This window comes from Camelus bactrianus, chromosome 9, assembly GCF_048773025.1.
Source record: "Camelus bactrianus isolate YW-2024 breed Bactrian camel chromosome 9, ASM4877302v1, whole genome shotgun sequence".
Lineage (NCBI taxonomy): Eukaryota > Metazoa > Chordata > Mammalia > Artiodactyla > Camelidae > Camelus > Camelus bactrianus.
The window spans coordinates 48,750,843-48,767,305 of record NC_133547.1 but is presented as its reverse complement, the minus strand read 5'-3'; the positions used below and the strand labels follow the sequence as shown (position 1 = coordinate 48,767,305).

Here is a 16,463-nt window from a genome sequence, read left to right as displayed (position 1 = left end):
CTTCACGTAGTGCCAAATGAAAAGATGTAAGAAATAGTCTCCTCTGACTATGAGGTATTTGGTGAAATACTGAATTTAAAGGGGGGGACATTATCTTTGAAATTACCTTTTTATATAGAGAATTCTGACTCTAGAAGACCTCGGAGCTTTCTTAAAATCACGTTCTGACTCAATAGTACACCCTCAGTTTAAAGAAAACACTTTAATGAAGTTTAATCTGCACCAAATCTAATTTCACTGTCATTCGGTCATCAACTCTGCAATATTAGAGGTAAAGGTTTACTGTAAACACTTTCATAGTCTTTGCCTCTGCTGTATAACTTGGCCCTCCCAGTAGTTGCAGTCTACTATTGCAAGACTTGGCTTGGTTACCGTCTAAGAAGGATTATACAACTTTTGCAAGGTCATTCTTAGACTTTCAACCTCTTTCTCTCTCACTCTCTAATCTTGAAACTTTTGTTTGATTAAGAAATTGCTCTCACTCAAAGAGCAGGAGTTGATTGAATGGCAAAAATAATACACACGCATGCATTTATGACATGATATGGAACATATGAAATGGATTGTGAAAGTGGGGGAGGAATAAACTTTATTGGCCCATAGAAGGGATGAGAGAATAAGGAGGGAGGGCTGGGGAGAAGAATGAATATGGGTGGGAAAACTAAAATGGAATGATTTGAAATGTGCAAATATACTTTGTAGCCTTCACCATTCACCTTCGTGACAGATACGTACAGGGAAACACAGGCAGACTACAGTGAGTTTCACTTTGTGGCTGATGCTGCTTGTACCAGTTCTATCATTAGTAAGTCACCATTTAACTCTGCCACAGCCAGACAAGGCTCTCTGGTTAGTGCAAACAAGGCTCTCCATCCTGGGCCACAGCCTGGCCCGCCAGTGCTCAGAAGGCATGCTTGTGACGAACTCGCACGCTTCCCAGTTCCCCACCTCCAATGGCGGCCAGGCTCTCCAGCCTACTTAAGCGCTCCAGGCTTCTTCCAAGAACTTCTTCTAGCCGACCACGTAGCACCTGGGCCCCTTCCAGTTCCACCTGCAGAGTTCGGTCTCTCTCAGAGCTGATTACATGGAAGGAAAATGGATTAGCCATCAACGTAATGAGTCCATAGATGCTTCCAAAGAGCCATCAGTGCCACTCGGAGCCATGAGATTTTTGGAGTAATTGTCCTCTAGGACACAATAAATGAATGTAGTCTTTGTTGTGGCACTTGTGTTCACTGCTGGCAGATTAGCAAGGCCCGCTTCCTTTAAAGCTTGTCCCTTTATCCTAGATTCTGGGCCAATCTCACATAAAATTATAGTTCCTAATATGTATCTCACACCCCTATATCCCACTAAAAGAAATTTAATCTTTTGACTAAAAGCGTTAAGTTTCTGAAAAACCAAAACCCAGGAAAAACTAAACACAGACTGAAGCAATTCTGAGCCAAGCAGGGCTGCTACTGAAGACATTTGTTTTCTCATGTGTTAACCAAACTTGACAATGCTCTGAGAAGGAATCCAGTTCACAGGGACCAAAGATCCAGACATTCTTTAAAAAGGAACATAATCAAGTCGTCCTATTGTACCTTTCCTCTGCTTTCATTTTCTTGAACTAAAGAGAAAAAAATTTTTTCACTCAACAATAAATTAGAAGAAACTGGAGCAAAAGAATAAAAATTAGGAAAGAGAAAAAGGGGCTGGTGGGAAGGCAATATGAGAAAAAAAATTAAGGGAATATAAATGAGCCAGAAGGATATAATATGCATGACCAAAAAGCAAGAGGTAGAAGAAAATATATTCCTCATGATGGCTATCAGTAATCCTGGGGTGATATTAGCCATAATGACAAATACATTTTCTTCAGTGATATTCAATGAATATCAGTGCCCTTTATAGCCTGACTCTTATGATGAAGCAGAGAAAAGAAGGGAACTTATACTGAGTGCTTACCATATGCAAGGCATTATTTTAGACAGCTGACACATCTCATTTGATCTTTGCAACAGCTATACAAACCAGGCCGTATTCTTGATTTAAACTTTAGACACTGAGGCTCAGAGCAATCGACGCAACAAATGACAAATTGGGCAGTCCCAGTAACTGCTTTCTTTTTCTCTCCCTTCATATATTGTAAGCATCTGCACTTAATGAGAAATAAAGGGAAAAATGGTGTAGCCACTCCCTTACCTCTCTGGATGGGCATGGAACTTCACTAGGCTGCTATAGAGCTGTCTCTCTGCTTGTAAGGCCTCATTGAGCCGACTCCGTTCATCTACCAGACCTTCCAGCATCAGCAGCAACTGAGGGGAAGAAAACAAAAGCAATGCACAAATGGAGATGTGAGACGTGAAGCCACAGTTAATCCTGAGAAAGAGACCCAGACAATGTATTTGCATGTACTATGACTCAAAAAGCTCACGATCTTATCACTGACTTAACTATTCTACAGTGTGTTACAGTTTTCAAATCATTGTCACATTATCTTTTTTTTTCAATCCTTAAAGCTCTATAAGGGAGAATTCAAAATGGGAGCAAGAAGAAAAAGAGAGAAGCCAGAAGCACAGGAAAGAGAGAGGAGTAGAAGAGAAAGCAAGGGAGGGCACGAGGGAAACACACATGAGGACTTACGAGCACTCTTCATTCATTCAAAAATATTTATTGAGCACCTTCTATGTGTCAGACTCTGTTCTAGGGATAATCTTACTATCTAGCGGGAGGAAAAGATTCATTTTCATCAGTCACATTCAATTCATCAGTCACAGACACGTGTCCTGTGAGCTATAACAGCGCTATGAAGAAGATGAGCTGTGACAGTGCACAACCAGCAGAGATGTGTTTAAGTGAACTAGCAGAGTGAAAAGCCAGACGGGAGTGAGGTGAGTAGTCAGTGAGAGAGAGGATACTAGAGATGGGGTGGGGGTGGAGTACAGGCTAACAGATCTTTTCAGGAAGTTTGGAGCTGAAGAAAGGTCAGATATGGGGCGGTAGCTACAAAGGAGCTATACATGTTAGAAAAGAGCATGTGTGGCTGCTACGGACCAAGGCAGGGAACTTGAGGGCACAGACTGTCTATGAAATTCCACCAACAGATACCTTCCTAAGTAACTACATTGACAGCTTTTCCATTGTTTATTTCACAGTAAAAATAAGGTTTCTGCTCCAATAACTTACCTGTTGTCTTCGGTTTCCAGAAGCTTCCTGACCCTGTGATTCTACTGAAGCAACTTTTTCCCGAAGAAGTAAGACTTCTTGGGTCAGGCGTTCCATAGCTGGTATGTCTTCAGGATCAACCAGCTGCATCTGCAGGTCCTAAAAGTCAAAAAACAAGTACAGTAAGAAAAATGCTATTCAGCAGAGGAACAAAGGAACAAATGCCCCTGAAACAGTCTGCTCTACTTTTAAATGGGATATTAATAAGCCATATGAAGGTAATGATATGTTCTTTATGACATCTTAGCAAGTCTGATATAAGTCAAAGAGAATATGGTAACATCAAGAGGCTCAGACTAGCAGCACATCAAGAAAATAAGCACTGGCCACGGGACTCAACGTATCCACACATTGTCTGAAGATGCCCTACAGGTGTTCTGAGCTGTAATCACGCCCAGTGGTCTTTAAAAAGCTCTGAAAGACCTTGATGAGGTCTTCTTTAATCTGCATGTTCCTGGTCAGGGACTCCATATCAGCAGCCTGCACCTGCAGCTCTTCCTCCTGCACAGCCATCATGGACTGGAGGGCAGAAAGTTCCATCTGTGGAGGAAAGAAATCCTGGAGTCAGTGGGTAGAGGAAACAGTATGTGTCACAGTTACATTTTAACACTGAAGCAAATGTTTTTCCGTATCATGTCACTATCAGCCAGTAATGCAAATAAAAGCCAGAGCATGAACAGTGTGCTACTGGGTCGGATCAACAAGCCACACTCTGTGGTACCCAAGGCTGCTTTACGGGAAGCTGTAACGTGGTTTGATGATGCCCTCCACTTTTGTTAGCACTATAAAACATACCAAATTTGTTTATTATACTACCTAAAAAATGAGTTACCATGAGCAGATGCATGAATAGATGTTTTCCTTCATATAAGTTTATATTTCGGCTAATAGATGAAAAAATTGATAAAACAGCTCCACTTTTGCAGACCTTAATGAATTAATGTCAGCTGTCTAAAATAATGGCATCAATCATCAATAGTTAACATCACAAGAGGTCACCAACCACCACACACCTCCTGATGGAAGAACACGCCACCACCGATGAAGAAGTCCTATCAAAAGTTAACACTGTAGGCCCTAAACTTTCAATGTTGTATCTTCCATCTCTCCTCACCAGAAAATGACAGCCAAATGATTTTACTATGACAAATTTCACTAAAAATTGTGATAATTACCACAGCCGCCAGCATTTACTAGGGGCTTACTGTGTTTCAGGCCTTAATAAATACTGAGTAGATTTAATCCTTTAAACAAACCTAGTGACCGGCTCCTGCCTACCTTTCCAACTTCAATACCTATAGCATTTTCCACCTCATTCATGAATCTCTAGGCACGCTAGGCTTTTCCTGTCAGGAATACCAGACTTTCTTTTGACTCAGAGCCTTTGCAGAGCCCACTATTCCCTCTGCCTGAAATACCTTCGCCAGAGTTGCCTCCTCCTCATCTCTGAGCCCCAGCTTACACATCTGCTCAGAGAAGCCTTCTCTGGCCACTCTATCTCCCACAGTCGTCATCCAAATTACTGTCTATTATTTCCCTCATATTGCTTATGCCAATCAGTAATTGTATTATGTATCATCTGTTACCTCCCCACTAGAAATTAATTACATGGGGTCAGGGACTCTGTTGATCTTGTTCCCTGCTCATCCCCACCACTTGCCCTGGCTTAGAGAAGGTCCCCACACAGCTGATGAATGAATGAGTGAGTGAATGCGCCCAACAACCCTATAGGATAACGATCTTCTGCTCCTCAATTTCCAGATGAGGTGGCTGAGGCTGTGAGAAATTCAGGAACTTGTTTAAAAATCACAGAGCCAATAAGTGGTAGATCCAGGATGTGAACTCAAGGAAGTGGACTCAGAGCCACTAGGCTACGTCTGATATTTTTCATGGTAATTGCAAGTTATTTGTAAGTAAACATTTTAAGGAAATATTTTGAGGTAATTAAAAAAATAGTTGTGACAAGTGAAGACGGATGACACACAGCTAGTTTAAGGTATAATTAAGCTTCCTAAAGGAAGCAGTGTCTTTTTCTTTAAGTTTATATAAAGTATAAGTAATAAGCGATAAAAATTCTACTTGTGTATCTTCTAATTCCATCAATGCTTATATCACCACTGTGTGGGCTCATGATGATGTATAACTATACCAAGGCATTTGATGATTCTGGGCTCCTGCGGCAGGTGAGGAGGAAATGCTCCTCACATTTCCCTCCTTGCTGAAGGAGCTCACTTAGTGTAAATCCTGACCTCTTCTCCACCTTGTTCCTCACTCAGCCCCAGCCAGGCAAAGGGACTGAACAGTTCACAGGGGAGGAATAAACCAGGCATGCCTGACATGATTCCACTCTTCCTTTTCTTGGGAGGTGGCTGCCTGTAGGAAGCCTGCTTTTCCACGGCTTCCCCAGGGGCAGGCTCTTCCCCACCACACAGTGTGGTCTGCTGAGGCCCAGGGCTGCCTGCCCGGGTAGACAAGTCTACCTAATTCTGGGGACCGGCCAGCAGGGCCATGGGCTCTTGCATTAAGTTCTCTACCTCAGCCTTTACCAGTAATACAGCTGATACGGTACCAAACTATCTGCCACTACTTTGTTTCATTTCTCACTTTGTTCAGATCCTGGGGATGGAAGAAAGGGTGCTATTTATTAGGCCCTCTTCAGAGACCTCTGCCATTTTATATCCAGGTATTTGCTCCATGGAAGAAAAATGAAAGCATGAGGGAAAAAACCATTATTGCAGCCTGGTGAAGGTCTGCAGTTAGACAGACCTGGGTTTTAAGTCTTGGCATAATCTCCCTGACAAGGCATTTAAACTGAGCTTCAGTTTCCTCAGTCGTAAAATGGGAATAATAGCTACCTTTCAGGGCTACGTCAGAATAGAGAAAATGTATTTAAGGTGCGTGGCATGTGGCAGGCAATCAAAGAATGATAACTATTACTACCACCACTACTATTGTCTCAAGAGGGTGGGGGGGTATTTAAAAACCTGGGAGATTCTACATGGCTATTGGTAAAGTCCTATTACTAGAGGGCATGTAAAGATGAACATGTATGACACTGCACTGAGAAATTGTAGCTGATTAAGAACACATAAGGCTGTGCAATACAGCTGAATACAGCTCGCTCAATATAGCCATTTTTTCTTTTAAACAATATTTTTCAAAACATCCATTTATCGTCATTCTAATTCTGTGATCCTGAAAACAGGAGAGAACCAAGAGGAACACTACTCTTAACTGAGTCCATTGAGATAAACAGGAACAGCATGTGGAAACTGAAATATCTGACATAATGGCAAGGGTAGAACCAAATAAGAGGAGGGGAACCAGAGGATTTTAAAGGTCACACGATTTCCTATCCTCAAAACTTGAGTCATATGACATGAGTCTGTTTGTAGGGAGAAACATGGTAATGAAAAGAGAGATTAAGAGGGACAGTAAGATAGTTTCATTACAAATATGAACACAGCCTTTATTGTACAGACCCAACCGTGGCAGAGCTGGAACAAGACTGTGGAGCTACAGAGACCGGCCAGCTAGACTTAGCTGAGGAGCCCAGGACACTGGCTGACCTACAATAGAGGCCACGGCAGCATGAAGGCTTGTGGTTTTAGTCTGGAACTCTGCATGGTGGCCCAAATGCTTCTCCTACATCATAGCTGGACATAAGCTAGCTGTGTAAGGAGGCAGAAGGGGCAAGGGTTCTGTAAGGCGGAGAGGCCTCTTCAAAAAAAAAACTGATGAAAACTCTATTGCTAGAAATAAGAGCATAAGAATGGGGAAAATTATCTGCACCAAGAAATGACTTCTTAGGGAAGTATTTTGAGTCACTAAAGACTTGAGTCTAAGTGACTAAAGTCTTAGCTTCAGCATTTTTTACTTGTATAACTATTCCCCACCTACATATTAAAAAAAAAATCAGTGTTTCAGCTTCCTCATCTATAAAATAGGGCCAATGCCACTTACTTTGCAGAGTTATACTAGTGCTAATTTAAGCACCCAGCAGAGTGCACTGCATGTAGCAAGTTCTCAATAAACATTATGCATCTTCTCAAATTTCTCTTGTTCCATGTTCTAAAGCTAATTTCATGGATCTAATGTCATAATTCTAAGCAACAATTACATAACACTTCATTTTTTCACAAGTCCTTTATAATTATTTTATTACATTTAGCAATGGGCAAAGAAAGCTGTGTTTTTTCAACACTTGGAAAGTTTTAATGGTCCCCATTTATTAAAAACAAGAGCATCTTGGTGACATAATGTATAAATACAGCAATTTCTATTTTTCTTCAGAAAGAAAAAACGACCCAACTTGCATTTGGACCCAGATATTATACTTGGAGAATTTTACTCTTTTAAATATAAACTATTTTCTTAAAAAATAGGAATTTAGAAATTAGACTTGACTAGAAAACTCACCCGACTTTCTCTCTCTTTTTTTGCCATGAGCTCCAGTTCCTCTTTGGCATTGCTCAGTTCTTTTTCCAGCCCTGCAATTGTATCCAAGTCTCCTAAAAATGAATATATAGTGCTAATTTTAATCAGTATTAACCTAATGTGATTTCTGCTGCCTTGTTTCTGAGTAATTTACTCTAAGACACAATTCAACAACAACAAAATATATATGCATAAGTGGTTCTTTGAAGCATTATTTGTAATAGCAAAATACTGCAATCAACCTACATGTCTATTAAAGAAAAAAAACTGAACAAAGCAGAGTATATCCACATGATGATGTACTACATAGAGCTGTAATTAAGTGCGAGGAGTATCTTTATGAACTGATGTGGAGTGATTTCCAAGATTTATCATTAAGTACAACAAGCTGGGTACAAAAGAATACATCTAGTGCAATGTGTTTCACATTAGGAAAAGGGGGAAGCAAGAATACACACATCTCATATACACACAGGGTGACTCTGTCTGCTTATTTCTGCAAAAAGAAACACAGGAAGGATAACTCAAAAATGAAACTGCTTGCCTTCAGGGAAACAGGAAAGAAATTAGAAGGAAAGGAAGTAGATGGGACTTTGGAGTATACGTTTCTATACTTTTGAGCTCTGAAGCATGTTAATGTTTTATAATTAATGTGTAAAGTTATTCAACAAGGAGGAAGAAAAAGCCTAAAATCAAATGCTAACATAAGTAAATGAATCTAAATAGCAAATGGCTAACTATCCAGCAGATAATTAAAATAAATATGTGTATCTCCAAATAATTTTTGAACTCAGTATTCTTTTTCAAAGGTATCTTCTCATTTCTTTTCTGTAGATTTTCATTTGCTTTTAAAACAAACCTCTAATAAGAATAGAACCACAGAAAACATTCTTTTAATCTGTATCAGCTGTATTTTCAAAAACAAAAATTGAAAAGCTCAGTTTTTCCAGAAACAAACTGCCCTGGGAGTGATGCCACTGAATCAGACACTGAGGAATGAAATCAGTATTCTAACTGTGCATCCTCAGTAGGAAATATTCTAAGGATAAAAAGAAGTAAATTTTAAACATTATTTAAAAGACTTAATGTTGATAGTGGTATTCAAGTAACAACTCTGAAATATTTTTTGTGTTTTGTGCAAATGTATAAATATGGTGATGTTATAGGTAATAAGGTTTCTCAATGTTGGGAGAAGGCAGATACAAATAGGAAAAAAGAGGAGAAAGAACTTATGCTGTTACACTGGAATTAGAGGAATCAGTATCAAATGGAGACATATAAACATCCTCAGTCCTGTTCACGTAAAAGGGCCTAGAAGCAAATGACAAACCTGTAGCTATGAACCCATCTTACACTCAGATATTAGTATACAAATGCCATGAGCCACTAAAAGGAAACTTGAAGTAATGGAAAATTTCAGGGCTGAGGCAGGCAAAGTAAAAGGTGACCATGAACACCTTACTGTGCCAGAAGGTGGAGAAGTGCTCAAAAACTGATGGGGAAATAGTGAAAGGACAAAGGAACAGCTTCCAGGGGCTCCAATTGGCCAAATCTGGGATAACTCGGTCCTCAAATGGAATAATGACAGAAATGGATAATAAAATGATTTTTAAAAACCCATTAGTCCATACTGGCATATATAAACAAATGGAGTAGGAAGGATAGAGAAAGGGCATGTCTCCTTTAGAAAAGAACACACACTAATAAAGAAGTTTTAGAAATAGAAAATCACTTTTTTAAACTACCAATGTAATAGTTGGTTCAAGCAAGCTCAAAGAATGCTGAAACCACTAGATGAATGACTGTGGGAAAGCAGAACTGTCCACAGCTCAAGGTCTTTGCCGGCAGATCAGTTATTAATCACAAAGGGGAAAATGAGCCTTTATAGTGGAGAGACCTGGCAGACACAACCCTAACCAGATGACAAAACTTAGTATTACCAAGAATAATAAACCTGACACCACGTGCTCCTGACGTGATGCCCTGAGGAAGACGTCATCCGTGTAATATTCTTGCCAAATATGTCTAACTTGAATCTAACCATGAGGAAACAGTCAGAGCCAGATGGACGGCCATTAGCTGGCCCGGAGTTTTAAAAAATACCAATGTCAAAAAAGACAAAAAAAAAAAAAGGCTAGAAAATTGTTCTAGATTAAAGGAGACTAAAGAACCACGACAAGGAGATGCAATGCCTGATCCCTGAGGGAAAGCAACCAGCTGTCAAGAACATTACTGGGACAGTGGCAACTCTGAATATAGACTGTATTTTAATACTAGGACTATATTACAGCTAAATTTCCTGAGTGTGATAATTACATCGTAGCTAGCTAGATGAATACCCCTGTCTTAGGAAACACATGATGAAATGTTAAGGGATGAAGTATCATGTCTGTAAGTAATTTTTAAATGGTCCAAAAAAAACATGATATCTGTGTGTGTGTGTGTGTGTGTGTGTGTGTTGCACATGCAAGAAATAATGCAAAAGTGGCAAAATGTTAACAACTGGTGAGTCTTAATAAAAGTGTGTATGGGTATTCACTGTAGTATTTTTGTCACTTTTCTATACGTTTGAAGTTTTCAAAATAAAAGATTAGGAATGGTGCTTTTTAAAAAAAAGGTAAATAAGGAGTAAATTAAACAAATCCAGCATTCTTTACTCTTCGAGCGGCATGAAGTTTCCCACTAAAAAATGACTATACTTGCATGACTCACCTACAGAATTCCATAGTGCCCTACACTGTAACACAGATACAAAGTTGTTACATTCTTAAAATCATTAAAAAAAAATCATAGGTTAATTCTCCAAGTCCACAACATAGCACAATACTCTCCTCTGCATTAATCATGGTGAGCCCCTACTTCTGGAACTCACTGGGTAAGTTTTTGAAGCTTCCCTATATCCCAACCTTTTGATCTGTGAAAGTCAAAGACTCCAATCCAAAGCACCCATTGGAGTTTGCTCCCACTGTGCACAGAATTTGGTTGTTCTTGGGGAGTCCAAGGCCTACTACCATCTCTTGGACGAGGTGGACAAATGACTCACTGTACACTGCCTACCCCTCCCGACGCTCAAACGCAGGTTATGTCACATTACAGTGAGTAGCCTCAGCCTGCTTAAAAGATACCCAGGAGGAGGTGTCAGCCCCATGGTCCTGCTGCGTAGGTTAGGAAATACTACCTCCTGCATTTCTGAATCCCTGCAAAGCTATCTGAAAAGAAGAATTAGAATGCAGCTTCCCCGGGTCAAATCATGTAGCCAAAGCAATAGCTTTAATTCAAGATCAGTTCTTCCTAGAACATACATGTCTTTAGCCTTTCAGTGAAATCTAAACTTATTTTTTCCATTAAGGCAAGGGGAGAAAGAGAGTCTTGGCCAATCCTACCAACAGAGAATTACAGGAAGGAAATAGAGAACGTTCCCTAATGAAAAGAAATATGATACTTACCCAGTGAGGACCTGGGTATGCTGGTATCCCCTCTGGCAGTCAGTGAAGTGCTATCATCTCTGGAGGGTATGTGCATTGAACCCTAAAAATTGGAAGAGTCAGGGGATTTAGGAAGATGCAGAAACCACAATCACAATGACTAGGACTTGGAATGTTTCTCAAACAACTTGGTAGTAAAATTATCACACTTATGCCTCAGATGTAAAAAAGAACATGCAGTTGGCATAAACATCTACCCAAGTCTATAGTTCTCACTCGATCAGTCTGCTCTCCAAGATGGGGGCTGATGGAGGTGACTTCAGCTGGTCGGTTAGAGTCGAATGCTTGGGACACCATGAAATCCTTCCCTCCTAAGTACTGGCGCAAGGCCTGTAATTCTGAATTTCTTTCCATTAGGGCTTGTACCATCTTTTCTGCAGCAGCCTAGGAAGGAAATCATATATAACATTAGAGAGATATTCTAACAAAACAAAATTTGTGTTCTGATGGCATTTGTTAAAAGCCAACCATTTAAGAAAAGCCAGTAGGGCCCTAAGAAATAGTTTCCTTGCTTTCACTTGACAGGAAAAAACATAGTCGGTGAGTGGAAAGAAAGTCTCTCATAGGCAGAATATTGGAAAAAATGGGAATATAACATGTATATTACAGATAAAGTAATCTAAAATTGGTTCTGCTTGTAAGTATCAGGCTAAAGTATTAAGATTCTGGTTTGAATCGGGGAACAGATGTCTTCCTTTACTCTGGGATCCATGTACCTTTGGCCTGGATGTTTTCTGCCCAAACATTTGTTAGGTTTGCCCCCTTTAGGTCTTTGCCAAATGTCAGTTTATCAGATTAGTCTTTTCTGCATATCCTATCTAGAACAGGAATCTTTTCTCTACTCCCACTTCCCCTTGTCATGCTAAATTTTTTTACAGTGCACTTACCAGTAATCAACACACCTGTTTATTCTCTATCTCTCTCTCCCTCAACTGAATGTAAGTTTTCTGAGGGCAAGTACTGTGATGTTTTGTTCAGTGCTGAATTCCAAGCACCCAGAACAGTGTTTGACACACAGTAGGCACTTGATGCTTAGACACTAGATACATATTTATTGAATGAATCAATTACATAAAAACATTTTATCAGACTACATGATCAGGAGAATCTGAACCTCCAAATCACCAAACCCAGTTTATTTCATTTCAAATCCCACAGTTTTTTAAGATGGATGATGGCAAAATAAGGAAAAGATCTAGAACATTTTTTGTGACCATTACCACATAGAAACTCTGCATTTAATCAGAAAATCTAGAAAAGATAAACTAAGGCTAAAATCACTGAGGGTATAAGATGAATACATTAGCTACATTATAGCATCAACTGTCTCCAGAGAGAATTACTACTGATTTAAATCAGAAATCACAAGAGCTCAGCTGCTAAGGGAAATAAAAGACCCACCTTCCAGTTTCAGTATGTAAAATTCAGGATTTGGACATAACCATCTTAGAGGTAACAGTACATTATTAATTTGCCTTAAAAAAAAAACGCTGTGGACATTACTATGGGAAGAAGCAGAGTAAATAATACACAAGATGTCTTGTGTCATACATAGGGTCTACCCAGCGTGGTGTTCTTTTCTAGTGGTGGTTTTAGCACTGCTCCTCCGAGTGTGGTTCCCGGACCCACAGCCTCACCATCATCTGGATGGTGCTTGAGTCCAGCCTCTACCTCTTAATTTCTGCCTCTGGGGGTGAGCTTGGGAATCTGTTTTTAAAAAGCTGTTCAAGCGATTCTTCTGCACACAAAAATTTGAGAAGCAGATCTAGAAGAATACAACTATTACTCTTCTTCTTGAGTTGAAAATCTTTTGCAATTTCAGTCATTTCCTAGGTTCCACTATTTTACCACCAGTGGTATATTAAGTGTAATAAGACTAACTCTTTGAAGTTACAACGGGTGAAAAAGAAAACTCAAAAAAAGACTTGTTAGCCTCTTGCCAAAGACTTAAATAATTCATGATGATTTCATTAGGTCTATTCCAGAAGCAGTTTCTGCAGCACAAGGCAGCATGTTTCTAACAGAATGTGTATTGACTTCAGTGGGCCTTCCATAATATAGGGAAGCATTACAGAACATTATTTTCAAGTAGCAGGCAAATGATAAGAATCTTGTTCCCTCTGAGGACTGAGTAGGGGGAATTCTGAGTGACTGGCCCCCGAAATGTGGCACAAGTCAACTATACCACTGTCTAGCCTTTAGGAGAAAAATACTTGGAAGTGAGGGTAAATTAAGAATTTACTTTTAAAATACTTGTGTACCATTATTTTGAGATTACTATATCCTATATTATTACGAGATTATTTATTCTCATCATGAGCTTTGAAAAAACACAACTTTTTGCTTCCCTTAAGATAACTCAGATTTTACATGAATTAAGAGAAAAAGTTTTCCCATATTCTAGCTAGAAACACAAAATATCACTCAAGTCTTGATAATTTAGAATCAAAATCCAAACATTCCACAACCCCATATTCTTTTCTGTCAAAATTATCAAAACGTTGAGGAAAAGAAAATGTGCATAACGAAGTTAATGGGTGGGCATGTGTATTGCTTGGGCACCCTTCCAAATGCAAAGTGTTCCAGAAATATTTTACACTTTGATGACTGACGTAAACTGTAGTCTAGTTAATAGAGAGAAGGAAAAAAATGAACAGAATGGACTGTAAAATGACAGAAATATACACATCATGAGGTTCAAACGCTTCCTGCCCACTGACCGTAACGCACAAAGTGATACTTGTCTGGCCCGTGCGTTAGTCCTTACTTGGCTCTCCTGCTCCCTGGTGCTCATGGACTGAAGCAGGCCCTGAATCTCCATTTCATATTCCACCGCCTGTTTGTTTCGGTCACTCAGAAGGTCCTGCAGCATCCTTTCCTTTCGCTGCAGACGCTGGCACAGCTCCTCAGCTATTTCACTCTGCCCTGGTCCAAGTTTGCAGAGCAGTGTTGCACTAAGATCCTAACACAGAAGGGACAGTGTAAGTTTTGGAGGAGAAAATTCCCTCTACTTGCATGTCAAAGGGCTTAAGAGAATCTATCGTAGAAGAGAGAGCTGTGAGATTCTGGAGAGCAAGGATGGTATTTCATTCATTTTTGTTACCCCAGATCTAGCACGGTCCTGGCACACAGATGACTATAAATACAAACACCGACAATACAGAAAATTACTTAGAAAGGCAACTTTCCCTACATGCCTAGGGTACGTAACAATTAACATTAGATGAGGCTACACGGGTGCTCAACTCATTTATTTCATCTATGTCCTCCCCAGTGTAACTCTATAGGGGGAACACAAAATGGAAAGCTGAAGAGTAACGATGACTACGTTTATCAGCATGGTGCTGCAGTTCCCACTCCCGGGCTGGGAGGGAGCGCACAGTGGTTATAGCTGTGGAGCCCCACTGCCTGGGCTGCACACTGGCTCTGCCACTTATGAGCTACGGAACTTTGGACAAGTTACTTCACCTCAGAAGTCTGTTTCCTTGTCTGTAAGAGAGAAATAATAGCATGTACCTCAGAGTTAGGAGGATTCAACGAATTAATATCCATTAAGTTCTTAAAACACTGCGTGACACAGCAACAAGCACCACAAGGAACGTTAGTTACCGTGCTGTGGGTGCGCTTTCTAGATCTCATTAACTCTCACATAACTTCTTTAAGAAAGGCAACTGTCCCCTGGAGTCCATAGGTATAGGGAAAAAAGTCCCAGTGAAAGCCAATAACTTGCCCGGGGACAGAAGGGAATTAAAGACTTGGAGTCCCTGGCCTCCCAGACTTCCAGACTCCCAATCCAAGACAGATCAGGTCATCACTAAACCAACTGCTTTTAAGTTAACTAAAGTCTTGCCTCCACTTCTTTGTTCCTGTCATGCAGAGATGTCTGTAACTGCTGAACGACGCTTTCTTGTTCCTTCTGCCAATGGCTAAATTTGGTTTCCATTTCTTCTTTCAGCCATTGGAGGTTCTGACAGGTAGCAGATAACTGCTCCACTTCCAGGCCTTTGGCCCTCAGGAGACTCTCCATACTCTACCGTCACAAAGAAAGCAATTGTAAGTCGAAGGGCACCCTATCCTTGGGATAAACAGGAAACTTGATCCACCTTCAAATTAGCTCCTAAATTACCTATCAATTTCTTTTGTAAAAGGAGAAAATTCAGTCTCTAATCTAACAGTGCCATACTGGCCTGTTTTTTTTTTATTGATTTATAATCATTTTACAATGTTGTGTCAAATTCCAGTGTAGAGCACAATTTTTCATTTATACATGAACATATATATATTCATCGTCACATTTTTTTCTCTGTGGGCTACCATAAGATCTTGTGTATATTTCCCTGTGCTATACAGTATAATCTTGTTTATCTAGTCTACAATTTTAAAATCCCGTCTATCCCTTCCCATCCTCCACCCTCTTGGCAACCACAAGTTTGTATTCTATGTCTATGAGTCTATTTCTGTTTTGTATTTATGCTTTGTTTTTTTCTTTTTGTTTTTTAGATTCCACATATGAGCGATCTCATATGGTATTTTTCTTTCTCTTTCTGGCTTAGTTCACTTAGAATGACATACTGGCCTGCTTTTTATTCTCATCTAGCTCGGATAGAGATAAATGTACGTGCTAGATGAAGTATTTTGGAGGAAACAGACTATGCTATAGAGAAAGTAAAGAACTTCTTTAAGTGGCAGATGGTTAGATATATAAGCGCTAAAACAAATATAGAGTAATAGCCCAGCATAAATATTAATAAGACAAGTAAGTGTTCTCATTGTAGCCAGCCCCACACCAACACATCTATACTATTAATGAGAAAAACACCATAAAACACTTGCACACAAGCAATGTTTATATAAACATATAGAGATATTGACAAGGGTTAGAAATAAATTACAACTAGGTATAAAAATCATTTATTCACCGCCCACCCTACAAAGTTCATAGTAGAAGTGCTAAAATGTCTCACTCCCTAATCTATAAGGATGGAACTAATAATGACTGCTATTTTTGTTTGCTTTTGTATTTTTTCCCTTACACAGCAAAGATCCTGGTTTTCAGAAAACAATGGAAGAGGTGATGTTTTGGGCTCAGAATCCGAGTAGGAGAGGATTTTGCTCTTACCTGCATGGTAGCTTCATTAGCGGAGAGGACACCGCGCAGTCTCTCTAAGTCATGATCTCGCTCTCTTACAGCAAGATGAAGTTGACGCAGTTCTTTTTCTTTCTCTTCTAGAGTGGAGAACTTTTCATCTATAGCCCGCTGAAAGCAAAGTAAGCATCCCAAAGCTCCGTGAGAGTCATTGTTCTGATCACTCTTATTCAGTAAGATTCCAA

The 16,463-nt window shown here is 39.8% G+C and overlaps 1 protein-coding gene across 30 annotated transcripts in view; it reads right to left on the bottom strand.

Moving 5' to 3' along the window:
- PDE4DIP (phosphodiesterase 4D interacting protein) overlaps window positions 1-16,463 on the bottom strand; it is a 169,105-nt gene that overhangs the window by 46,871 nt on the left and 105,771 nt on the right. For all 30 annotated transcript variants that reach the window (XR_012509204.1, XR_012509203.1, XM_074370303.1 and 27 more), the window contains 10 exons: window positions 16,252-16,389; window positions 14,983-15,162; window positions 13,900-14,094; window positions 11,349-11,516; window positions 11,094-11,175; window positions 7,630-7,721; window positions 3,634-3,750; window positions 3,172-3,309; window positions 2,188-2,300; window positions 949-1,076 (listed from right to left, as the gene is read on the bottom strand). Coding sequence is in view for 28 of the 30 variants with exons in the window: in XM_074370303.1 (XP_074226404.1) it covers window positions 949-1,076; window positions 2,188-2,300; window positions 3,172-3,309; window positions 3,634-3,750; window positions 7,630-7,721; window positions 11,094-11,175; window positions 11,349-11,516; window positions 13,900-14,094; window positions 14,983-15,162; window positions 16,252-16,389 (1,351 nt within the window). In the remaining 2 variants the exon portion in view is untranslated. The remainder of the gene's footprint in view (window positions 1-948; window positions 1,077-2,187; window positions 2,301-3,171; window positions 3,310-3,633; window positions 3,751-7,629; window positions 7,722-11,093; window positions 11,176-11,348; window positions 11,517-13,899; window positions 14,095-14,982; window positions 15,163-16,251; window positions 16,390-16,463) is intronic.